The 26690-nt window shown below is 41.6% G+C and overlaps 1 protein-coding gene across 1 annotated transcript in view; it reads left to right on the forward strand.

Moving 5' to 3' along the window:
- Positions 1–250: 250 nt before the first annotated feature.
- ME3 (malic enzyme 3) overlaps positions 251–26690 on the forward strand; it is a gene marked incomplete at its 3' end in the record, with an annotated part of 231122 nt that continues 204682 nt past the window's right edge. The window contains exon 1 of the mRNA XM_080703143.1: positions 251–442. Coding sequence (XP_080559269.1) covers positions 263–442 — 180 coding nt within the window. The 5' untranslated portion in view covers positions 251–262. The remainder of the gene's footprint in view (positions 443–26690) is intronic.

A 26690-nucleotide genomic window follows, 5' to 3' on the forward strand; every position in this document is an offset into this window, starting at 1 on the left:
CCTGCCAGGCATCTGCTGTCTTCGCTTGCTTTCGCTTTGCAGGGTGCTTGGCGAGGCCTGGCACAGCGCAAGCAGAGCGAGCCGAGCAGGTGGCCCTAGAGAAGGCTTGGAGCTGGTGCTTTTAACCCTTGGGCAGCTCCTGCCTTCTCCAGGAGGACGCGTCCCCAGCTCGGAATCATTACCCTGCTGGCGCGTGGGCACTGGCTGGCTAGAAAGCGCCCTGACCTTGGTCTCTCCCTGGTGCCAGGTCTGCGCACGGACAATGGGCGCCGCGCTGGGCAGCGGGCGGCTGGCTCTTGTGCCCGGCAGGGCCTGCGGCGCCCTCCCGCGCTGGGCACCGTCCGCGCCCGCCAGAGGCTGCCACTCCAAGCCGGGTCCGCCGCGCCCTGTGCCGCTGAAGAAGCGCGGATACGATGTGACCAGGAACCCGCATCTTAACAAGGTAATGGGGCTGGGGCTGGGGCTGGGAGGGGAGGCTGGCCCGCAGGGCCCAGGGCTGGGGCGGGGGGGGGGGGGTCCCGCCCCCTCGGCCTGCGAAGGCTCCTCCTGGGCGCCCTTCCAGTGGCTTTCTGGTTCTGCAGCTTGGTGTGATTTGATTCGCCTTTTTTGTCACCCTCCCTCCGCATGGGGAGAAGTGAACCGGTAATGCAGAGAGCTTAAAATGCACACACACACACACACACACACACACACACACACACACACACACACACACACTATACAGACCATGATCCTCATGGTCGGGTCCCTCCTTCAAGCGCACCAATTCTGTTGGTCTTGGACAGTTGTTCAACCTCTGTGAGTCAAGTTTCCTTATCTTTTAACGAGTTTTAATGGACACACGAACGTTATAGGAGTTATGTAGAAAATGGAGGCAGAGTTCTTAGCATGGTACTTGGCACCAGTACTGGAAAAAATGTCAGCAAAGGTTATAATTATTATTCTGGGAGAAAGATAAGTTGAGAGTAGGGATAGAAAGGTCTAGAATGTCAGCAAAGGTTATAATTATTATTCTGGGAGAAAGATAAGTTGAGAGTAGGGATAGGAAGGTCTAGAATTATACAACGTTTAGAGCTTGGAGAATCAGAGATTCTACTTCAAACCTCTCCTTTAACAGAAAAGAAAAATGAGAGGAGAGGAACTTGCTCAAGGTCTCCATCCAGGTACTTCTGGCCCTGCCATGGGATTCACATCTTACAGGCTTTGGTCAAGTTTATCCCACTGCTATGCTATGTATCAACTCATATTTGTTTCTGGGAATAGAGGCAATCTCTTTGGCTTAGAGGACTGAGTTGAGAGCGATAGAAGCAGGAAATACATTTAAAGCCTGTGCCCCCACCTCCCCACAGCAGCTTGGACAGTTCATTTAAATTTCATGAGACTTAACATTCCCCAATCTAAAACAGATATCTTGACAGACCCACCATTCTTACTTCATTTTGTCATTGTGCAATTAAGTAAATCACTGAATTCAAACTACACACACACACACACACACACACACACACACACACACATATATATATATATATATATATATATATATATATATATATATATAGGGATTTAATCCAGGGCTATTCTACCTCTGAGCTACATCCCTAGCCCTTTTTATTTTTTATTTTGAAAAGGGGTGTTACTAAGTTTCTGAGGGCTTTATTAAGTTGCTGAGGCTGGCTTTGTACTTTATAAACTGGGCACAGTGGCACACAACTATAATTACAGTATATATATATTCTACTTCCCAGGGTCTTGAAGTTCTGAATTACTTTGGTAATATTAGAAAATGCAAGCTGGCTTAAAAAAAAAAAAAGGGCTCCTTTAAATGCCAGGCCTGGTGGTGTGCACATGTAATCCCCATGCTTGGGAGGCAGAGACAGGAGGATCCTGAAGGTTTGAAGCCAGCTGGCTCAAAAGACCCTGTTTCCAAATAAAAATATAAAATAGGTCTGGGAGTGTAGCCTGGAAGTATAAGGGTTTCCAGGAACCCCAGTACCACAAATAAATAAATAAATAAATAAATAAATAAATAAATAAATAAAATTTTTAAAAGGCTCCTTTAAAAAAAGATCTAGAAGACGTAAGGTTTGACTGAGAAGTCCAAGTGACATTCCTAAAGATGCAGATATCTCTGGCTCTACACTCCTCTCACCTCTGGAATGTCACCTTTATCCTCATGCTCTGTTCTATGGATTCCCTCTCCTTAATAGTGCCACAGTGTCGCCAGGCATGGTGGCGCACGCTTGTAATCCCCGCACTTGGGAGGCTGAGACAGGAGGATTGCACAGGTTCGAAGCCAGCCTCAGCTACTTAGTGAGGCTTTCAGCAACCTAGTGAGACCCTGTTTCCAAATAAAATAGAAAAGAGGTCTGGGAGTATAGCTTGGAGGTAGAAAGCCTATGGGTTCCACCCCAGTACCACCAAAAAAAAAAAAAAAATAGTGCACAGTGCCCTATCTCCTGTGCTCACACCACACTATCCAGAGAAGCTGCTGCTAAAAAGAAGAATACCTCCTTTGATGCCTCAGAGAGTGACTCTGATTGGATTATCTTCCAATTCCCAAATCAATTACCAGTAACTTAAGCCCTTGTAGCCTACCTCTGGGGTTGAAGATAGTGTTAAAGGTAGGACCACCCACACCGATTGATTGAGATTAAAGGGGATGTGGTTTTTATGTAATAAGTCTAGATATTTTCATCAGAGGGAGAAGGGATGGATGCTAGAAAGCAAACCTATACATTCCCACTACAGGCTCCAATTATTATGACAATAATTGCTTAGAAGTGTGGGAATATTACCAACCAGCATTAATTGCTTTGTGAATAGTTAAGAAAATAAAGGGAGAGCTCAAATGCCGAAGTTTTGGCCCCCTAGAAACACTCTTGTCCTGGCTGTAATTTATTCCCTTTCAAGTCATGTAATTGGAATGTGATCCATAAATCTGTGGGGCTTGACCTTTCCATGATGTCAAATAACATTTTTACACACCCTGGATGCAGGTCTGGGTTGAGGAAGGTATCTAGGTCACTAATGAGAATCTGCTGGCACCCCCTCCACAACTTTACTAACAGTGAGAGAGGGAAGCATCCCAGGCAGGGACATCCTTCTCTTCCCAGTGGCGTGCCCCCATCCAGCTGTCTTGCCACCTTCACCACTTAGAGTCTCAGAGAAGGGTTAGGCTTCCTGCTTTTCTGCAGCCAGATGGGAGGACTGTGCTGAGGTTCAACTGAAAAATGAGGCTATTAGTGAGGAAACAAAAGAGAAGGGCAGCTTTGAAAGAGTCTTTGGTGCCACGATGAGTGGGCAGGTTTGTGGGAGAATTTTTTTCCCCTGCTAGAACATGAGCTCTTCCAGGATGAGGACTGAGTTCCATGTACCTGTGACTAGCATCTACCTGAGGCAGGGCGGTCCTGAAGGATAGAGCAGTTAACTGTGTTTACCTCATTTCCATCTCTACTCAGACAGATGAGGAGAGGCATTTAAGTTGAAGCTTGAGGACCAGAGTGGTCAGGAGGTGGAATATTCTTAGCAAAGATGAGCTGCTAAGCGAGATAAGCATTGCTGTGCAGTGTAATCACTGGGTTTTAGGCCCAAACTGTCCTTCCTTGGCCGTGTGGTCTCTGATGACTCTCATAAGCTATCTTCCCTGTTACCCCACTGCTGTGACTCTCATAGGACACGACCTCTGTGAAACGTGTACTGCGCAAGACAATGGATGAACCTGGAGAACATTTGTTGAGTGAGACTAGCCAGTCACAGAAAGTGAAAGGTCATATGTTTTCCCTCAATATGTAGAAGCTAAAGAGTAGCTGGGATACAAGAGTGACCTTAGATAATGGAGGCTACACCCCAGTGGAGTGATGGAGAGGGATTGGGAGAGGGGAAATTAATGAAGGAAACACTTCTATTGATGTTATGTGTGTATGTGAAAATATCAATGCCAATCTCAATATCATGAATGGGGAAGAGAAGGGGTGGGGAGGGAGCTGGGGGGAGCTCACTGAATGCTTTAGAAGTGAGACTACAACGCACCAATAAAAGCGTGTGTGTGTGTGAGTGTGTGTGTGTGTGTGTGTGTGTGTGTGCACCTGTGTGTGTATATGATCTATGTAACACACACACTGGATGATTATATGCTATGTGGTTGTGTGGATGATTCTCAGGACTGGAGTTGGAAGGGCACTTAGAGATGATCTAGTCTGGAATTGTTTGGACCCTGGATCCCAAACTATGGGATAGACTATTAGTTTAGTGGGTCTACTAACAATTTATTTTAAAAAGAAATAGATTTGAATAAACTAGAAAAAGAGCAAATGGATTAACATGAATAAAAAGAGCTATTTGCCAGGTCATTGTCTATAATGTCTGCTTTTATTATGGATTATAGTAAATTAAACATTTTTAGAAACCATTGCTCTCATCCAATATCTTCATTTTCCAAGGAAAAGCCAAGCCTGGAGAGACCAGTGACTCTGAGAGATTATCACTGGCCATAAAGGTGGGCAGCGGCAGCCTGCCAGTGTTCCAGTCCATGGCGAGGACAGTTCACATCTGCTTTGGCAGATTTTCACATGTTACTATCACAAAATTGGCCCTGGATGATTCCAAGTTCCCTTCAGGGGTCTAGATTTTCTAGGTGAGACAAATTGATCAATATGTCAATTTCTTGTCTCTTTTCTTTCTTTCTTTTCTTCTTTACTAGTGTCCTGCCTTTTTTCCCTAAAATATACATAGTGACCTATTCTATTGTTCAGGTAGATTGTGGGAAAAGAGTATATCTTAGACATCAGTTTTGTTTTACTCACTTAAATAGACAAATATCAACCCAATTCTGTAGAAGTATCTTCATAGACATGAAATATTTCCTTAGTCTATAAGTATAGCAAGCTAACTATTGAAGCGTTTTGGCCTCAGCGTACCTATAGCCTCTTTTTCCTTCCTTCCTTCCTTCCTTCCTTCCTTCCTTCCTTCCTTCCTTCCTTCCTTCCTTCCTTCCTTCTTTCCTTCCTTCATTTTTTTTCCAGTACTAGGGGTTGAACCCAGGGTCTCATGTATGCACTCTAGCACTGAACCATCACGCCCGCCCCATTTATATCTTCTTTAGGAAGCACTGTCCTATTCCCCGTTCCCAAACTGGATTTCAATATATATTTTGTCATTCTGTTTCCTCTTGGCACTGAGCACACTTAACAATGGCTAACTGCTTTCTCTTTCCCCTCAACCCTGATCACTGTACCTTGAGGACAAAGACTGACTTGTCACATGATGTTCTCTCTGCCTGACTTGAGATTTTCAATAAATATTTGCTCTTTATCTCATTTGGGTCATGGCCCTTTTCCTCTCAGCTTTATTAATGTCACTACTTCACAGCTTGATGCCCTCATTGCCAAGTTAAACACCTACACATGACCCGTTTTGGAGGAACTACACCTATAGCACCTTAATCTTCCCAGCATTCCAGTCATTTCACCAGAGGGTCATGTTATTACCCAAAGTGCACCAGCCTCTCCCTTCGAATTTGACCCAAATGCCACCACCACCAAGAATAAAAATAACTATATATTTTCTATACAATCTTATTAACCCCTTCAACTGCTTCTCTAAAGTTTTTTTTTTATCTCTTGCACTTGACATGCAAGGAAATAATGAATGAAAAGGGTGGTTGATCAAATCACTTGGACTGTCACATTTCACACAGCGAGCCCCCAAATAGCGCAAGGTTGAATAGGTGGGAGCCTTCCTGCTTGGACGTGATGGTTTCTGTTTGGGAATGCGTGAAGGCTTGGAAGCCAACACTGCAGCTTTGGCTGCACATCTGAGCTGCACAGAATCCAACTGAATTCCTTCTGCATCCACTGATGGCTTATTAGGCTCCCTCACAGCTAGTATTTGTATCTGAATAGAGTATATATTTTTGTTCAGTGGCAGCTTAGAACTCAATGCTGTTTTCTTTGGATAATGGGTGAGTTGAATCATCACAGATATGATGACAGGGTTTTATGGAGAATTAGAAGTTCATTGGTGATGCCATTTTCTGCCCCTATGGCAGATAACATATGTTTGTCTGAGATCTCTGCTTTGGATATGATGTAGAATTGGGCCTCCTGATTAAAAGAGAAGCAATGAGTTATTAGGTAAACATTAGTTCTATAAGCAGCAATTTGCTCTAGACCGGGGTCTCTTGCACAGTGACTCAGGGCATTGAAATTCAAATACTAATTAGATATTTTAGGAATGAGTGAGCTGATGCAGGTTGGAATTAAATCTTTCTCTGTTGAATAGAGTCCAGCTTCATGAAATTGGTAAGCATTTGGTGTATGTGCTTTGTGCTTGGAACTGCTAAGAGAACTTGTATTAGACTAAAGGGCAGAGAATTCTAACAAAATGAATCCCTTAATAGAGAGGCTTAAACACGATGGATAAATAAATCAGGGTAGGCAGTCATGGGTTGGCATGGGGTTTAATTTTGCTGTTCCATCATCCTCACAGAACGTTTTACTTTTCATGGTTTAAGAAGGCTGCTCTTGCTTCTGCTGAAAATTCCAGAAGCCAATAAGAAGAGAAGATACCTTTATTAAGGGCATAATTCAAACATCTTAAATATCACTTCTACTCCAGTTGGCCATAACTTTGTCATATACACACTTAGCTATAACAGAATGTAGAAAACTTAAGCTTTGGCAGGGTACATGTGCTGTCAGCTAAAAAAAAAAAAAACTCTATACCATTAAATAAAGGGAGAATAGGTATTCTCTGCTATAATATGTTGATTTGAAACTTTCATTCTTTGCTCTGTCAATTTACCCCAACCTTTACAATTTATCTGTTTTTCTACATCCCTAGCAACACCATATCTCTTTGCATATCATCACCTCATACCTTGATTATGCAAGAACCTCCTTGCTGGTCTTCCGCTTTCCACTCCTTTTCAATTCACTCCTCAGGGTCTGGTAACCACACTATGAGAGGCTAAGACCTTGGACATATCCCTAATTGCTCTCTATCAGACTCCATATCTAATCCACCAGAAAAATCCTCTTGCTATCTTCATAGTAAATCTGGAGTCCCACCCCTGTTGCTGTGAGTTCTGCTTTGTTTCAAACCATCAACATCTCTCTTCTGGAGGCAGCTGCCTCCCGTCTGGTCTCCTCATTTCCACTCTTGCACCTCTCATTTATTCTCAACACAACAGGGGAGTGGCCCTTTAGACTTTTATACTGTGCATGACATGAGCATTTGTGTGATCATTATGAAGATCCCAGAGACAGGGCCCTGTGTTTCTGAATGCTTAATCTATACAACCATGTTACTCTTCCCTGAAAAACCTTGCAAAGTTGAAGATGTCCCAATGCCTTGCAGTATTTGGGTCTCATTGACCTCATCTTCTGCTCCTTGTCCATCTTACCCACAGCTGCAACCACACTGGCCTCCTGGCTACTCCTCACACACGGAGGCACGCTCCCCTCTAGTGTCTTGGTGCTGGTCAGTACTGGTTGCTCTTCCTAGAGCACATTGTCCCTAAAGAGCCACAGTAGATAGCTTCCTTTCTCCTTCAGAGCTTCTCACTTTGTCAAGGAGACCCACTCTGGCCACCCATTCTGAAGTTGTCAACAGTCCTTTCAACCTTTTTCTTCCCCTTAATATTTTCCCCTTCCCCCAGATTGTATATGACTCTTCCTAACATTATTTAACTGGCCTACTTATTATTTCTGTTGTACATCATTTGCATTTCTGTGGTATAGTTCAATATCCTTTTAGGCAAAGATTTTGTCTGTTTGTTCATTGATGTATCCCAGGTATTTAGATGACATTCAGTTAACAGAGAGTGAGTGGGTGAGTCATTCAGAGAGATTTCTGCTGAGGCTACCTGCTTTCATCTCTTTCTTTTACCTCTTCATTCACTAGAGATCCCTCCTTTCACTCTATGCCTCTCCATCCTCAATATCCTCATCAGTGCTGTTGACATGCCCAGTTTACAGTGTGGATGAATTGCATATTGGCCCCTTTTGTGCTCAGGGGCCTATAATAGAGTGAAATGCTGAAAGTAGGGGGTTGGCAGAGAGATATTTATTTTCAGTTTTACCAGCATTAAACAGGGCCCCGGGAAGAAAACATTTCTATACAGAAGGTATGATTATACCTTGGAACTGGAACTAGGTAGAGACAATTCTTGAGGCCCATAAAAAAAATCAAAAAGGGATTATCTACAGGACAGAGCAGAGGTGGGAGGCTCCAGCTTCCCTCAGCATCTCCAACTTTCCCAAACTCCCACCCTCCTCTTTGACTCCTTGGATCCTCTGTTCCTGCTCTGAATCCCATCAGTTTCCCTGTCCTGGAGGAGCCCTGTTGAAGATAAGGGAAACTATACCCGAAAGAGCCTCATCTCCCAGGGTCTGAAAGTTCAGCAAGCATGGCAGGATCCTGGAGCTTGGGAGGGAGATTTGTTGCTGCTGGAATCTGAAGTTGATAGAAAATATTTTCTCACAAACATGTTGTTAGACATAGTCAAATTGTTACCTACTGAAAGTATAATATGTGTTAAATGCACATTTATATGATCATTATGAAGATTAGAAATGTTGGTTTATGTTAACCAATGCTTAATTCAAAATGCAATATACTAAGTGAAATCTGTATCCACAAGTGTTACTGTAAAAAGATATAACTTGGAAAAATGGCTTAGAAGTAAATGTATAAAAATGATCGTGTTAAGCAGGAGGATTGCAGGTTCAAAGCCAGCCTCAGCAACTTATAGTGGGGCCCTCTGCAATTTAGTGAGACCCTGTTTCAAAAATAAAATAAGGCTCAGGGGTATCTCAGAGGTAAAATGGCCCTGGGTTCAATCCTCAGTACAAAAGATGAAAGAAAAGAGAGAGGAAGGGAGAGAGGGAAGGAAGGAAAGAAGATCCAGAGAGTGTTCTTGCCCCTCTTCTGCTTGCAAGGACACAGCAAAAGATGGCAATTTAAGAGCCAGGAAAAGGGTCCCACCAAACAAGGAGTCTGCTGGAGCCTTGGCCTTGGATCTCTCAGCCTCCATAACTAAGAAAAATAAATGTTTGTGGGTTTTTTTTTAAAAGATTACCTTAAGCTGGGTGTGGTGGTCAATACTGGGTGACGAGGTGGTAATCCCAATACTTGGGAAGCTGAGACAGAAAAGAAGGATCACAGATTTTGAGACCAGTCTTGGAAACTTAATGATACCATGCTTTAAAAAATAAAAAAATAAAATTGAGCTTGGAAGTAGAATAACCCTGGGTTTAATTCCCAGTACACACACACACACACACACACACACACACACACACACACACACACATGTTAGGACAGTGAGATTATGGGAGATTTTTTTTTCCTCTTCATATAATTTCCCTTAATGTTCCATTGTCTTTTCAATTTTATTTTACGGTTTCTGTTGGTAGTCCATTTTCTAGAACCAAGTACCTAATCTGCAGCCCATCTGCTATATATGGGTGGAAATCTCTCTAACGTACTCTTTTATAACTCACTATTCTATAGTCAATAAATTTAGATTCATGTAATAACAAAATGATAAATGTAATAACAAAATTAACATAGGAACCTGCTGCCAGTTCTAAAAACAGTTGTAAACAGAAATATCTAGATTATGTAAGCAACAGCTCTGGAGGGCAAATCCAGGGCAGAAAACATGTGTTGTCTGGCTCCAACCTGGACTGACTGGCATCTCAAGTTGGTCTCAGTCTGAGCTGTATATAGAGTGAGTCTTTCTTTCTCCTTCCTTTCTTTCTTTCTTTCTTTCTTTCTTTCTTTCTTTCTTTCTTTCTTTCTTTCTTTCTTTCTTTCTTTCTTTCTTTCTTTCTTTCTTTCTTGTACCAGATATGGAACCCAGGGGCATTGTACCTCCAAGCTACACCTCCAGCCCTATTTTTTAGTCTTTTTTTTTTTTTTTTAACGGTGAAGTGCCTCTCTAAGTAGCTGAGGCTGTCCGCAAACCACGATTTTCCTGTCTCAGCCTCCCAAATGCTGGGATTACAAGCGTGGGCCAGCAAGCCCGGCTCTGTATAGTTTCTTAGGATGTTTATTTACTCATCTTCTCCTCAGTTCCAGTTTCTCTTGGTTGTCTTCAGTCATTGTAGACTCTCCAGTTTATGGCTTTATTTTACTTTGCATTTTTGTCATTTCTACCAAAGATTTCTTTTCTTTTCTACCCTCTTCTTTCCAAAGGCCAGTCTTACAGTGAGAAGGGGAAAAAGGGTCTTTTGATTTGCATGGCAATTGCACAACATTCACTAATGTGCAGCACTTTTGTTTGCAAAGACAGGGATTACAGTCAGCTTCAGAAACCTTCACTTTGATGTGTAGAAAGTATATTGGGAAATCCTTTGGGGTGGTGTCCGGCTGCCTCTCTGATGCAGAGCACAAAACATGGTCTATGGTTGTGTGATGAATATCTGACGGATGTCCTACAATTGAGGGTGCCGAGGTCAGCGGTTAAAAGCATGCATTCATTTTGTACCCAGATGGTTGCCAGGCAGCCTGGTTAAAACACGGTTCCTACCAAAGGACACATTAAAGAGTAAAACATATCCAGTCATTTGAGGAGAGGGTTTTTTGATGGAAAGATCATCAGCTTTTGAGGAACTTGAATAAGAGAAAATCAAAGCTGCATTTGTTTTTTAAAGTGGTTACTGAAAACTAAAGAGATGATAGGGGTATAGTTGAATGGTCAGCAACTTGAGAATATTATTTTTAAAGCATTTTGTCTCATTCTGTATTGTTGCTTAGAAGTGAGTCGCATAAAACCCATAACATGAATGGTTCTGAAACATACTCCCTGTGATGTGGAATTCTGGAGAAAGCAGGCTTTCTTGAGTCCTTTGTTCTGCTCTTTCAGAAAACATAAGGAGGGAGTCTACATCTACACGAACTGGTGTCGTTTCTGAGTTGTGGAGCTGTCCAGGGACTTCTCAATAGGAGTGAGGCCACCAGGTATACAGTAGAGTTAGCTTCTAGTCATGGCACATGGTCTCTATCTTCTTCTTCTTCTTCTTCTTCTTCTTCTTCTTCTTCTTCTTCTTCTTCTTCTTCTTCTTCTTCTTCTTCTTCTTCCTTCTCTTCTCTCTCTCTCTCTCTCTCTCTCTCTCTCTCTCTCTCTCTCTCTCTCTCTCTCTCTCTCTCTCTGGTTTTGAAAATGGTACTGAGGATACCAACCCAAATCCCAGTTCTACTGAATTTTCTTTGAGAGGGTTATGGGGAGAATTTGTGTAATAATTTTAACATTGGCATTTTGTAGGATACACAACATGCCAAGAGTTGTTCTAAGCAGTTGATATGCATTAGCTTACTTAATATAATACTACAACCTTTTGAAGTAGACACAATCATTATTCTGTTATAAAGGAGAAAACTGAAGTATCAAGAGACTGGGCCGCTTGCCTATAGTCACACAGCTCATGATGGCGGAGATGGGTCCGAAGCCCAGGTCATCTGCTTTTAGGGCCCATGTTCACATCATTTTGCCATCACTATTTGTGTGCAAGGTCCTTCTTATTGGGGACTACTGCATGAGATCTGATATGCTCTGGTCCTTCTGGAATAGGTATTCTTTCTCCTTGCTGTGGGTCTCTGAGTGGCTGTGATCACTTCCACAAGCTGGGTTAGAAACAGGAAATCTTGGAGAGAATGTTAAAGATCATTGGATGCCTTCTACTCACCCTCAAAATAGGCATAATTCTCTCAAGACTCATTTGTTTATATAGTAAATTTATCAATAGACATTTGCTGAGTTCATACTCCATTCTGGACAGTGGAGACCTTGTGGTGAATACATTTCTTCTTCTGCCTCAAAGAAGCTTAGCATATGAAGGATGTCAGTGAGCACAAGTGAGTAAGCAGGCACTTTTCATTCAATGGGGAGGTAGGTGTGATGTGAGGGGCATTTGTACAAATGTTAAAGAAGCACGGAAGAGAGGAGCCGACAAGGTTTTCAGAGCCAATACCCATGGAAAAGTCAGAGTTGGCAGATGAAGCTGCTGGAGAAGAAGCCATTCAGGTTAGGTCGAGAATGGTACTCCCTATGAGAACAACCATCCATTACTTTTGTGGTCTAGTGTGCAGAAATTGAGCCATACTCCTATAGCTAACAAGGGGCCTCATTTTCAAAGAACCAAATAATATAAACTCTCTACTTTAACAAATAGAGTTAATATCCCAGGATTTGCATATGCTCTTTGATTTTGTTCTTTTCCTTGCTTTTCTTTTGCACAAAGCAAGAGAAGAGACCCATTCATGTTGGGCCTCTTAATAAAATCTTCAGCAAATTTCAGAACTTAGTATCACCCAGGGTCACTTCTATCACACTGCCTTCAGCAACAGTGCCATGTGGAAGCAACTGGTTCACACCTCTGCACTCCTTTGGCATGTGGAGGTAGTCACAACCCTTTTCCACATTTGATCACAGCATACATTTATTAGTGCCTGAGTCCAGATGTATCATTGTGTCATCTTTAGGTCCAGGGGATGGTCTTGGGCATTAAATAGCCAGCACAATGCCTTCCGCATAATAGATCCTAAATAAAAATGAACTACATAAATTACTTTCTTTTTTATTATTGTATTTTTTTAATGTGGATCATATTGAAAAAGTGGCATCATTCACACAGTGCTTGGTTCCCTGCTTTCACACTCTCCCTGCCTCCAGAGATCAGAAACCACTAGGATGAAGATGGATAATAAACACTCCAACTACAACCTTCCATCTCTTCTGAGAAGATGGTAAAAGGCTTCATCTGACCATATAAATTATTTTAAGATTTTTCCATGACACTCAGAGAATTTTTAAATCCAAGAGAAATCTCTCATTTGGCCATATAAATTTTGGAAATACATTTCTTTTCTGTATGAGAGTTTTCTGCTCTGAAGCTGGGCCAGGTGCATTTTATCTAAAGAACATCTTTATGATGAGGTTATTTATTGTTACCCTGGGGCTGCTTTCAAGACATTAAATTTGTACTTGCTGGAACTAGCAACAGGTTAAAGGATTTTGAGGGTGAAGGAGAGTAGTCAGCTAGAGTCAATTGTGTGTGACCTCCCCTTCCCACCCCCAGAGGCATAGCTAGTAACCAGATATTGGCAGCAGGACACACTGCCTAAAATCTAGGGATTTACAATCAGAAGGGTCCATGCTTCCTGCTATTGTTTGGCTATGGTTCCAGTGTATTGCCCAAGGGTGCATGTGTTGAAATTTCATCTTCCTTGTGAGGTATTAAGAGGGTGGGAACTTAATTGAACTACAGAGTCCAGATCTGAGGCCCTTGGGAGGCAATTAGGATTAGATAAAGTCATCAGGGCGGAACCCCATGATTGAATACTGATGAGTTTCTAATAAGAGAGTTGCCAGAGGGCACACACACGCAGGGGCATGCAAGCGCACGCACACACACACACACACACACATACACACACACTTCCTGTCTCTAGCCATGTGATGTCCTGCACCACCTTGGGACTCTGCTGGCAAGAAGGCCATTATCAGATGTGATCCCTTGACCTTGGTCCAGAACCATGAGCCAAAATAAAACTGTTTATCCAACCTCAGGTATGTAGTTATAATAATAAAAAGTGAACCAATGCAATTCCAATTTCAGTTCCACCATTCACTAGCTGTAGCATCTTGGAAAGGCCACTTCATCTCTCTAATCCTCTGCTTCTCCATCCGTGAACAGGGATGAAAATAATAAATATCTACTTGCCAATTTGATGTACTGATTAAGTGGAATAATGTGTATAAAGCCTATTATAGGCATTCAATTAATTCTCTATTTATTCACATCTCTAAAGCCTTTGCTCCATTCTGGACAGCATGTGTAAAGCCTTCTGTGGGCTTCAGCAGTCACAGACCCAGCAGGGCTCAGACCTGGCCCATTCCCACATAAAGCATCCAGTCTGGAAGAAAAGGGGCAAGCCGAGGATCAAACTCTTCTCCAAGGGCATGGGCAACATCTGATTTTGGCAGACTGGTTAGGAGAGGAGTGAGTTAGGGAAAAGGCAGACCAGGTTCATTGATAATTTCTCTGTACTTGATGGGACATACATCTGAAAAGACATTTATCTGAAAAGCCTAGACATTCATTTGAAAAGAATCATATAAAAATAACTCTAGAAGCAGAAATCCAAGTCATTTAAAGATCTAGTACTTCTGTAAGTCAAAGCGGGTATGATATTGAAGGTAATGACTGCCATCATGAATCTCAGTCCCAATGTTTTAGCACATTCGAAACAAGGTTTTAAAGATTACTCTAAAAAAGCAACCCCAAATTTAGTGCCCCCCCTCTCCATATCTTCCTCTCATCAATATAATACTCCTAGTCTTGTGAGGTTATTATAGCAAGACAGCATGATAAGATAATGTCTGTGATGATAGTTAAGTATAAAATTTAATATGTTGCTTCAAATTCAGTAAAATGGGAACTTGCTAGGCCAATGTCCTAACTAGCAGTCAGATTAGGTAAAGAGTTTTAACAAAGTCCTACAGTCTTCATATACTCAGCTATGGGTAATCAAAAAGTACTTACACATATGTTTGTTTGCTTGTTTGTTTGTTTGTTTTTGTTTCTGTTTTGTTTTCATACTGGGGATTGAATACATAAATATTCTACCTCTGAGATACACCCAAAATGAAAATACTTTTTATTTTAAAACAGGATCTCACTAGGTTTCTGAGAGTCTCCTTGAGTTGCTGAGGCTAGCCTGGAACCTGTGATCCTCCTGTCTCAGCATCTCGAGTGCTTGGATTACAAGTGTGTGCCACCATGCCCAGCTATATATGCATATTTTAAATGAGCATTTATCCTTTATTAGAATTCAGGATGAGCATTTCCCCAAAAGACCAAGAGGTAATCTCTGCCTTTGGGAAGATAATGTCCTAGCACTTCACCATATTGTACAGATAAGATGTTAGAGCCCCAGAGGAGTTGATGCTCTTCCTGCTAGGATGTGAATGGTGGATGGGAACTCTGACTGTGTCTGTCTCTTACACCCTCTGCCTTTGAAAGTAACACTTTTCCTCCAGTCCTGAAATAGTGCCTGGAATCAGCCTCAGTCCTTTTGAGTCCTTCCACAGAAAATCAGAGGAAAGACTTTAATATTAAACATTGTCATATATTGCAAACTTGAACACCAACTTAGCATCTCCTGTCATCCTGCCTGTCTATTTCTGATGAATGGATATGTTCCCAACTCCCAACTTCTTTTTAAGTCTCTATTTTTTTTCTTTGCAGTAACGTGATCTCAAAGATAGCCCACAAACTGTTTGACAGAAAGTCCAACCCTCATGTCAGACTCTCCTTTCTTATCTCTTTTATTTTTGGCCTCCTCTAGTTCATAGCTATTTGTTTTGACTGGTAAAAATCACTTGAGATGACAAGGACAGTGGATAGCCATGCATTGCTACTTGATGAAACAGGAGTAGAGACAGTTGGTGTGAAGAAAAACCTATTAACAACCATTTTTAGAAGCAAGCTTTATCCGCCCCTCAGAGCTGAAAGATTTACCCTGATCTCACACTCCAAGAACTGGCAGCAGCTTCTCCTCACGTCTGCGGAGCCTCAGAAGCTGTCTGGCCCATGGAGATGATGACATAGGTGCTGGTGCGGCAGCCAGCCAGCTGGTGCCAGTTGGGTGGGGCTGCCCAGCAGAGGGACAGTTCCCCAGTAACCTCAGGTTACCTCCAGTAACCAGTTACTGGCTTCAGCCTGAGCATCCTCATTGCTCCTTTGCTGACTGAGCTCTTCAGCACTCTGCAACCTCCTGCCAGTCAACAGGACAGCATAAGCTGCCTCCTCTGGGACTCACAACTACTGGGATGATAACATTAGAAATAATGGTATCAAACCTTTATATAATGCCTACCATGACAGGTACTCTTACAGGTGCTCTACATAGATGATTTCCAAGCAGAAGAAACATTGCGAAGAAGGTAAACTTGCCTTGTAGTTATTATCCCTTCTATTTTCACGACGTCTTCTCCTTTATACATTGCTATACAAGCATATCCTGAGGGTCTTCATGGTACCCCTGAGCTGCCCAGGGATGCCAACCTAGAAAGAACTTTTCATCTTACAGTGTCCTGCTTCCTGCCCTGGATTTCATCCCTCTGTACTTCATTTCCTGCCTGTCCATCCATCCATTTATTCAATCCTTATAGAACACCTACTAAATATCAGGCACTGTTAGATATTGGAAATAACATGATAAAGTTGACAGCTAAGAACCTTCTTTTTACTGAGTATATAGTCTAGTGAGAAAAGCAGATCATAAGGAAGAAACATAAATCATAAATATAGTTATTGGTGATAGGGAAGAAAGAAACAGCACTGTGGGAAAGAATAGTAGAAGATGTGCTTCATATGAAAAGAGGAGATCTTTTTTATTTTTATTCTTTTTAATTTTATTTTTTATTAAACAAATTGTTATTGAACATAAATGGTATACATTTAAACTATATTTGGTGCCCTCTCCCCCTGCCCACGTTTTCCCTTCCCCCTCCCATCAATGGTTGTCCAGGTTAACCATATCATATTCATAATTTTACACATATTCAGATGTAGACCCTCATTAATCAAGATCAGCCTTCCTCCTCTCCTATCTTTCCATTCAAACTTTGCTGATATTTCCCTTCCATTATCTGGAGTCCCACTGGTATCCTCTGTGTTTCCTAGTTTGGGCATATTAGAGGAAACATATGTACCTTCTCCTTCTGTGCTTGGCTGATCTCACTTAACATAATGTTCTCCAGGGCTTTCCATCTTCTTGCAAATGATATAATTTTGTTCTTCTTTATGGCTGAATAGAATTCCATTGTGTGTATTTCCCACAGTTTTGCTATCCATTCATCTGTTGATGGTGATCTGGGTTGGTTCTTTTTTTTGGCTATTACAAATTGTGCTGCTATGAACATAGGTATGCATATGTTGCTGTAGTTCTCTGAATTCAGCCCCTTTGGAAAGATACCCAGGAGTGGTATAGCTGGATCATATGGTGGATCTATTCCCACCTTTCTTAGGAATCTCCACACAGATCTCCATAGTGGCTGAACTAGTTTGCATTCCCACCAACAGTGTAAAAGGGATCCTCTTTCCCCACATCCTCGCCAGCATTTGTTGTTGTTTGATTTCTTTATGCTTGCCACTCTGACTGGGGTTAGATGGAATCTCAGTGTAGTTTTGATTTGCATTTCCCTGGTGGCCAGTGACGTAGAACATCTTTTCACGTATCTATTGGCCCTTTGTATTTCTTCTTTTGTGAAGTGTCTATTTAGTTCATTTGCCCATTTCTTGATTGGGTTGTTTGTTTTGCTAGTGTAGAGTCTTTTGAGCTGAAAAGAGGAGATATTTTAAAGAGGTGATATTTAGCCGGACGTGGTGGCGCACGCTTGTAATCCCTGCGCTTGGGAGGCTGAGACAGGAGGATCGCGCAGGTTCAAAGCCAGCCTCAGCGGCCTTAAGAGACCCTGTTTCCAAATAAAATATAAAATAGGTCTGGGACTGTATCCCAGAGGTAGAAGGCCCCTGGGTTCCATCCCCAGTACCACCAAATAAATAAATAAATAAATAAATAAATAAATAAATAAATAAATAAATAAATAATGTTTGAGAAGAGACCTAGAGAGAGGAACCAGCCAGGGAAGAAGCCGGGGAAGAGCATTTTGGGGGAAAGGGAATAATTTGTGTAGATTCTAGAGGTAACAAATAGCTTCACATGGTAGTTCTGGAAACTGACAACAAGCAGATCAGTAGAAGTGCGATGAGAACATGGGAGCTGTATAAAATCAGGGTAGAAAGAGCTGGGGATCAAATGGCAAAGGGCCTGGGTGTTTGTGGAATGTGGGCTGGATGCCATCCTCTATAAAACAGGATACTAGTAAATAGTTCTAAGCAAGGAAGGGGTATGACTTGACTTACATTACAGAAGATCTTTCTCAGATTGGAGGTGGGTAAGGGTGTAAGCAGGAGGATTTGTTAGAAGTGTGGTCAGCAATAGGAGCAAGAGAAGATGGGGACTGAAATGTGGGGGCATAAGGGGAGAGTAGAGGAGTGGTTAGATGGGATATACAGTTTCTTTCTTCCTCTATTTCTGAGAAGACTTGAGTGGAATAAAAATAGAATTTGGAGTTCATGTGATACAAACTTTTCACAGATCTGGCCCTGCGCAGGCAAAGTGTTGTCACTTTATCCATTGGACTGAGTTTTAGCGTGCCTTTCTCTTTGCCAAAGCCTAGTTTGTCTTTATGAACCATGATTCCTGGAGAATAAAAATAGAATATCAGAAGCCTGCAGGAATGATTTTCTTGGCTAGTTTGGCTCAATATCAGCCACTTGTCTAAGTAAAAAGCTGTCTAAAGATTTTTTAAAAGTTGATATTTTAATAGAATCAGCAATAAGCATATAGCTGAAAGCCTACTCTTGTTTCATATACAGTTTATTTTGTATCATCTGCACAAGGTCATCTGTCATATGATATGACTCTAACCAGGATGACACAGACACCACAGACAGCCCAATGGTGAAATGTTTTCCAGAATGAAATATTCTTGGGAGGCCAGCAGTCTTACAATTCTTGCACAATTGTGAAAGATCTTTTGGTTTTACACCATGGTTTTCCCAAATCTTTGATCTTGTGCAACTCACTCTATGTAATATAACTGTAGTGTTTGTCTTCCAAAGAGCAAATTTTTATAATGGAGTATGACACTGTAAACATTTCGTGGTTTTGTAGCTTCAAAGAAGGAAGGCTGTAAACACATTTGCGTCCACTTAGCTGATGGTTTATAGATCTGAGGGAGTCTTTGGCTCCTGCTTTCCAGGGAAAGCATTTGTTTCATTGGCTTTGCCTCAGAGGTATCATTCCCATCAGCCCATTCAGAGAGGAAGTGCTACATTAGTGTCTTTGGTCACTAGTGTCTTTTCCTTGTACTTTGTCTTTTGTGTTATAATTCCATTTCTGTCTTTAGTTATTTTTGCTAAGTTTGCTATTTCTTTCTTGTGTTTTTTTTTACCAAGTTAGAAGAAAATTTCTCTTACTTTCTTCTTTTCTGCTTGATGTTAGGACATGGTATTTAGCTCAGAGAATTTCTTTAGGCTTACTAAAAATTATACTTAATATGAATATGTTTTATTAATCTTATTTTAGATATCTTCTCATATGTTCCTTTCATTGACACCATTAGAACAGAGATGAGGTCATTTATGTGTGCTTAACTGACTCTCTGGTTGTTGAATATGATGATGTTGAACTCTGGGGAAACTGTAAATGCCTTCTTCCCCATTATCCTTCTGGAAGTGTGGGGAGACAAAAAACATTTTGGGGGCTGGGTGACAAGGAAAGATGTATTTGGGAATATCAATGGGGAAACCACTAACAAGGATAAAAAAGCACCAAGTGCAGTGGCTCATGTCTGATCCCAGTTCTTGGGAGTCTGAGACAGGAGGGTTTGCAAGTTTGAGGCAGCCTGTGGCAACTTAGCAAGGCCCTGATTCAAAATATCAAATAAGAAAATGGTTGGGGATATAGCTCAGAGGGATAATTCCTCTGAGTTCAAGCTCCAGTAGCATAAATAAATAATAAATAAATAAATAGTGAGTTCGTGATAGAGCCCAAAAGTCTTGTGTTTTATATCATGTTGGAGAGCATAACTGAAATTACAACATGGAAAATAGGGATAGAGTTGAAGAGAGATAAGAATGGGGATGGAAATGTGCAACAGGCAAGGTGAAATAGTTCAGGATCAGAATGAATGACTGCTGCACACCTGTGGGGAATTATTGTCTTAGTGAAACCAAACCAGGCTGTGGCCTGCCCAGTCAGTGTGAGAACCTATGATGGTCCCAGGAGATGTCTTGAGAACATGTTAGTCACATACTAACATCAGTGTCCAAACACAGGAGACACGGCAACCCACCTCCACAGACCTTGGCAATTGCCCTGTGCAGCTTGAAGGATTTCAAAGCCAAAGAGGTTGAAGAAAATAAGACCCAGAGAAACCCCATGTTTCCCCTCTTCCCATACTGTGGTGAACTTTTGTGCCAGAAGATAACATGCTCTGTGGACCTCACCAAGCTTGAACTCTCCCACTGTAGGATCCTCTATACAAGATGCCCTTGCAGGATTTGGGGCTAAGCACCAAAGGACTATGAGGCAGTCCTGTTTTTGTTCACTCCTTTTCCTATATCAAGGACTTTCAAGTTGTTATCATTGAATCATACCCACTTCTCACTCGTTGGGGAATGATGGAAACTGGATCCGAAACATGTATGTGGCTAAGATTTGATCTTGAGGCCTAAGATCAATTCTAGCCTCACATCTACTCTCTCTGCCCAATAGCAGATGTTGAGATCACATGATCACATCAGAGGGGCTTCTGATTCACATCAACTCCACTCCTTCAGTTCTCCTCATGTCCACTCAATTGTATCCTCTAACCCACTAACGCCAACACAGTTGGAGAGCTATGTCCTAATTATCTGCCCATCTTAGAAATTTTGAGCCACATACCCTTAGAAACAAGCTATGTTAATAGTATAATTTGAAAGGATATTAGGTTTCTTTCACATTAATGTTTTCTGTTTTCATGTGAAGCTTCAATTTTACTTTCTTTTTTTTTTCTTTTTTTTTTTTTATTGGTGCACTGTATTCATACATCATAGTAGGATACATACTTTTGTAGACATACATGCACACTTTTCCCAGTCAGCCCCCACCCAATCCCCACCCCATTCTCTCCCTATCCCTCCCTCCCATGCTTGGCTTAGTAGTTCACATCTAGTATTATGGCAGTTTATCTAAAATTAAAAATGATAATCTCACATAACAGTTTCATTTGTCTGATACCAAGCTTTTGATGACTTAAAGATAACATTTCAATATTTCTTTTTGCTTTCTTTCTTACCAGAGAATATTTTTTTCTATTTTTTAGGTGAACTATCATATATTTATATATTTACTTTTCTGAAAAAAATCTATCCTAATATGGAATATGGAGTCTAGGTACCCAAAACGATCTTGAAAAAGAACAAAGCTAGAAGATATATATTTTCTGATTTCAAACCATATAAAGCTACAATAATTGAAACAGTGTAGTACTATTCTAAAGGCAGATATATAAACCATTGGAGTTAAATAAAAGCCTAGAGCTAAATTCTTCCCTATATTGTCAAGTTATTTTTGACAAGGTTTCCATGAACATTTGGTGGTGGAAATGATAATCTTTTAACTAAATATTGTTAAAAAATAATAATTACATGGAAAAGAATAAAATTGGACCCTTACCTAATCCCATATACAAGTATTAACTCAAAATAGATAATAGACCTAAATACAAATCTTAAGACTATAAACTTTTAGGAGAAAATCTGGGTCATAAAACCTCACAACATTGAAATTGGCAGTGATTTCTTGGTTATGATTTCAATGACACAGGCAACAGAGGAGTATACAGACTCCCTAAAAAATAAAAAAAAATTGTATATCCAAAGACAATGTAAACAGAGTTAACAGTTACTAATAGAATGGGATAAAATATTTCCAATTGCTATATCTGAAGATATATTAATATTTCAACTAGAAATCCTAAAAATTAACAACAATAAGGGCAAACAATACCATTTAGAGATAAGTAAAAGACTAACATAAATAATGAATCTCCACAGATAACCAATCTTAGTTGTCTGTTGGATGGAAACTCTTGTTTCTCTGGTTCTGGTGTGTGTTACCTATTTCTTCTTTGTAGTTAATCTCTTTGAGTATTTTCTCTAGTGCTGGTTTTGAAGACATAAATTCCTTCAGTTTCTGTTTGTCATGGAAGCTTCTTATTTCTCCATCTAATTTGATAGAAAGTTTTGCTGGGTAGGAAATTTTTGGCTGGAAGTTGTTTTCTTTCAGAGTTTGGAATATGTTACTCCAAGCCCTTCTGGCTCTCATAACTTGGTTTGGGAAGTCTGGAGTGATTCTAATTGGTTTGCCTCTGAATGTCACTTGGCCCTTTGCTTTTGTTGCCTTTAAGATTCTCTGCTTGGCTTCCACATTGGTCATTTTGACAATTATGTGGCGTGGGGATCCTCTTCTCTGATCCTGTCTAAAGGGAGTTCTATAAGTTTCCTGGACCTTTGTATCAACCTCTTGCTCTATGTTTGGAAAATTTTCTGCTATTACTTCCTTGAAGAGATTGTTGATCCCTCTGGTTTCACTTTCTTTTCCCTCCCCTATTCCAATTATTCTTAGGTTAGCTCTCTTAAAATGGGCCAATATTTCTTCAATATCAGATTCCTGCTGTCGGATATTTTTTCCTAGATTAGAAACTATGAGTTCATTTTTGGAATGATCATCTTCTAAGAGCGAGATTCTGTTCTCCATGTGTTCTAGTCGGTTGTTTGTGCTTTGAATTGAGGCCTTTACTTCATTAATTGCATCCTTTATCTCTTTTTGGCTCTCTCTGAGTTCTTTTAGAAGCACCTCTATTATTTCTACAGTTATTTTCCTGATTTGATCTTCTAGAAATCTCTGATTTTCTGTTTTATCGGGTTCTGATGTTGTGGGGTTGTGGGCATTCATTGCTCCAGTATTATTCCTCTTTCCCATGATTTCGGAAGTTTGTGCCTTCTCTGGGTTCTTCCCTTGGGTCACTATGGCTTCACTTAAGGTGTTCTGAATCTCGAGTCAGTAGTATCTCGGACTCCACTACTCCTTTACTGGGTTGTATCACAGAGTCTCTGACCCAGAGAGTCGATAGAGGCTGCTTTAGACTGTGGGGGTTGCCAGGTTGCACGTTCTCCTATGGTGTGATATCTCTGCCACCACCCCTCCCCCACTGGGTCAAGTCCCAGGGAGTACAGTACTGGGATTTCTCCTCTGTGGCCCGCAATTTGACTCACTGTTCTTGAGTACGCAGATGTGGCTGTACTGGCCTCGCTGAATTCGCTGCTGCTGCCGCCGGTGGCAATATGGCGCCGCTGCTACACCCTCGGCTATGGGGCTGGCGTTTTTCTTCTTGATTTTGATTTCTGCTCTGAATCCCTGCAGCGTGTGCTGAGCTCGGCCACTGGGAGCTTTAGATGCTCTCTGCGCGGAGAAATCCCGCCTGGCTATTCCGCAGTGGCTCACCTCGGCTTGCTGTAGCCGTCCCGTGAATTCGCCGGTGCCTCCGGCAGTATGGCGCTGCTGCCGCGTCCTCGGGCGCGAGGCTGGTTATCTCCTCTGTGGCTCTGTTCTCAGTCCGCTTTCTCTCTGGAGCCTGGTGATTTTTTGTTTCACTGGTGATGGTGTTTTCTGGCTATGAAAGGCGCTGATTTTGTGGTAATGGAAATTTGTTGTTAGCGGGGCTCTTAAGCCCCGCTTTTCTCGGTCGCCATCTTCCCGGAAGTCTCCCTCAAAGTCCAATTTTACTTTCTTTAGCATCTCAGTTTGAAGAAAATGTAAGGGATTTCTGTTCAAAACATTGGATCTATATAACTGAGTTCATGAACTGTTTTTTCTTTTGAGGAAAAAATTAGCTTCGAATCCAGACCCAGTAGAAAGCTCAAGTCCAGGAGTCTAGGACAGGCTCAGCCACACTAGTGTCCATGAGCCCTGGCTCTGGAGGGCATCATTTACATCCTGGATACAGATACTCGGATGTGTGCTTTGTTCCAGCAGGAACTGTTTATGACAACATATAGGGGACATGTTTACACTTGGGATAAATACTTGGGTGGGAGGTTTGTGTTTCAAGACATTGAGCACTAATTGTAAATAAAACCATTTGCTGTGATTTAATTCTTATTTATTCTCTTGTAGGATCTTGTGGATGCAGACTGTGTACATTAGGGACACTTAGCTCATGCATTTCCATTGAATAAATCTGCTAAAGAAAAAGGTATTACTTCCCCAGCTCCTTTTCAGACTCAGGCAAGCATAGAAATCTGATGATTTTGAAAAGAACAATAACAGCTTCTGTAGGAAACCAGTAACTCTAACTCCTCAAGCAGGCGACCTCCTGAAGTAGCAGTAGGAACAGTGGCTAGGGGACTGAAGACAGTGATTATAGAGTGAGTGGACTGACTCTTCACCTGGGCTACCTGGGGCCTTGTCTTTTGTTTCTGGGGAACTGGCAGGGGTCCTTCTAAGGCTCCTTCCAATCTAAAGTTCACTTAGAAACAATGTACTGCCATTCTAATGGTGACCCCCCCACCAGGGGGGCTTTGTGGCCAATGGGGAGTACAGTCATTCATATTTTGATAAGACAATGAGCAGAAGAGTGAAATGGAAGGCACATGCACAACTTTGGAATTCAAGAAACTTGTGTTTGCATCCTGACTCTGCCACAAACTAGCTGTATCATCCTGGGGAGACTTACTTGATTGTCCTTTCCAGAAGCTGCATGTGCATGGAAAGAGGGTAACAATTCCAACCTCCCAAGGTTGTTTTGAGGATTAAAAAAGATAGTATATCTTTTTGAAGTGCTCAATCAACAGTTTCTGACACATAGTGGGATCCCAATAAGTGCCAGTAAGTCCTTTACCCTTTTACTAACATTGACAGAATTGCAGAAACTCGAAAGATAATGTGCTATCCATCTTTACCCAAAACACTCTCCAAGAGTTTTTGTCTTTTTTGAGTGATAGCTTTTATTTTTAACAAAGGCACATTTAGTACTACTTATTCTTTCAGCATGTGCTGTGAGTTATCTTTTGGGGGGGCAGGGAAAAGAGTTTGCATTTGTTTATAAAAATCCACAGTGAATGCTGAGTTCCTGTTCCCTTGGTAGCTGTAATTGCTGTGTGAATTTAGAGGTCTGATTGCTGAAGTGAGCACAGCTGTGCTGCTCTCGAGCTGCAGAGCCCTGGGGGAGCTGTGTGGTGTCCAGGCACCTCGCACACCCTGCACTTAGGTCGTTTGGGAGGAAGTTTCCAGTACCACAACCTCACAGGCAATATTTAATCACCTCCAACTCTGGGATTGAGGTTAGTCTGGAAATGAAAAGCTATTTGGGTTTACCACTACAGGGAAGTAAGAAGACAAGCCATATCTAAGGCAACCTACTAGGAGCCAGAGGCTCCTCTGGGAGCCAGGTGGGAGCCAAGATGTCTGTCTTTCTGATAAAGACAGAACCAACCAGCTGCTCTGTGATGTGTGTGTGTGCATACATGTGTATTCACACACATATTTATGGGTGCATTATTTCTCTATCTCAAGCCAAGACCTTGTTACCATTAGTGTCTAAATATACATGTGTGTGTAGTTATACATATATATATATATATATATATATATATATATATATAGACATTTGTGTGTAGATAGTTAAGAATCTCACCTTTATTCATCTGGATATTGCCATAGTCCCCCTACTGACTTTCCTGTCTTCAGCTTCTCCAACTCCCAATCCAGCATTTACTTCAACTTTTACCAGATGAAAATTTTAAAACATGAACTCCCTTAGAATGGTTTCTTGTGACCCCTTCCCTCCCACAGTACAACGTTCCAACTCCTGAGCACAATACACAAGCCCCTTCTCGAGGCGAGTCTCAATCCAGCCTTATCATCTCCTGTGTTCTGTGCCCAGCTACACTGACTTCTCAGTTCTCAAACACACCCCAGGCTTCTTCTCTATTCTGTGTTGTGGTGTGCTACCCTCCTGTTTCTCTTAGCTCTGACAGTTCCAATGTCAATTTCTTGATATCTCTAGACCAAATATGGGCTTTCCCCACTGTGTCTTCATATTCATTCCACTGCCATGACCCTTATCACTGTGATGCATTTTTCTTTTTATCCTATGTGCTGTAACAGGATTCCCCAAGAACAGAGCCTGTTCTGTGGGTTTGGTAGCCCCAAGAGCCTGACTCGGTGCTTCACATACATAGCAAATGTTTCATAATATGTGTTGAGTTAATGAGTTAATGAGGAATCTCTAAATGTCCAAGTATGGGTTGTGTATAAGACCCAACCACTGTTAGTCTTGAAACTCATTGAGGATTTTAGATATAGCTACCATGGCTGATTTCCATTTTGTACTTCTTTTCTCCTTCCATAGATCCAATAATAATTGGAGAACAACAGCAAATCCTTGTTATAACCTTATTCAACTTCTCACTTTCTTTGTAAATCCATTTCTATGGTCTCACAGCACCTGAAAGTCTAATCTTGGACCCCACTCTGTACTCGTCAGTTGCTGGGTAGTTTCAAGAAAGCACTTAAAGAAAAAAACAGATACCACCATCTTTAGGGAGACTTTCATGTGCCTTTCTCATTTAATCCCTCTAACACCTTTGGAGGTAGTTATTTATAAATTCTTCTTTTTCTTTTAGGAGGAAGAAACTGAAGATCTGAGAAGTTAAGTAACTTGCCCAAGATTTCACACACACAGCAAACAGAAAAGCCAGACAGAGTCCAGTGCAGCTCTGATTCCACAGCTCCTGCATGCTCTGCTTGACTGTGTCCACTCCGAATCTCTTCCCCCATCTTAAACCTCCCAGGAAGTAGGGAGTGGTGGCTGTGCAGGTGCTGTGCAGGTTGTTCCAAGTGTGCAGGTGTGGGGAATGTTGTCACCTTGGACTTTCATTGGGACAATGCTTCTTCTCTGAACTGGTGCTGGCTGCAGTGGTCAGCCAAGCCTTAGCCACTACTTCCAGCCCAGGCCATGATCTCAGTCCCTCTCTTTACAAGTGCTTTTGCCAGGTAGT

The sequence above is a fragment of the Muscardinus avellanarius genome (assembly GCF_963383645.1).
Source record: "Muscardinus avellanarius genome assembly, chromosome: 1".
NCBI lineage: Eukaryota > Metazoa > Chordata > Mammalia > Rodentia > Gliridae > Muscardinus > Muscardinus avellanarius.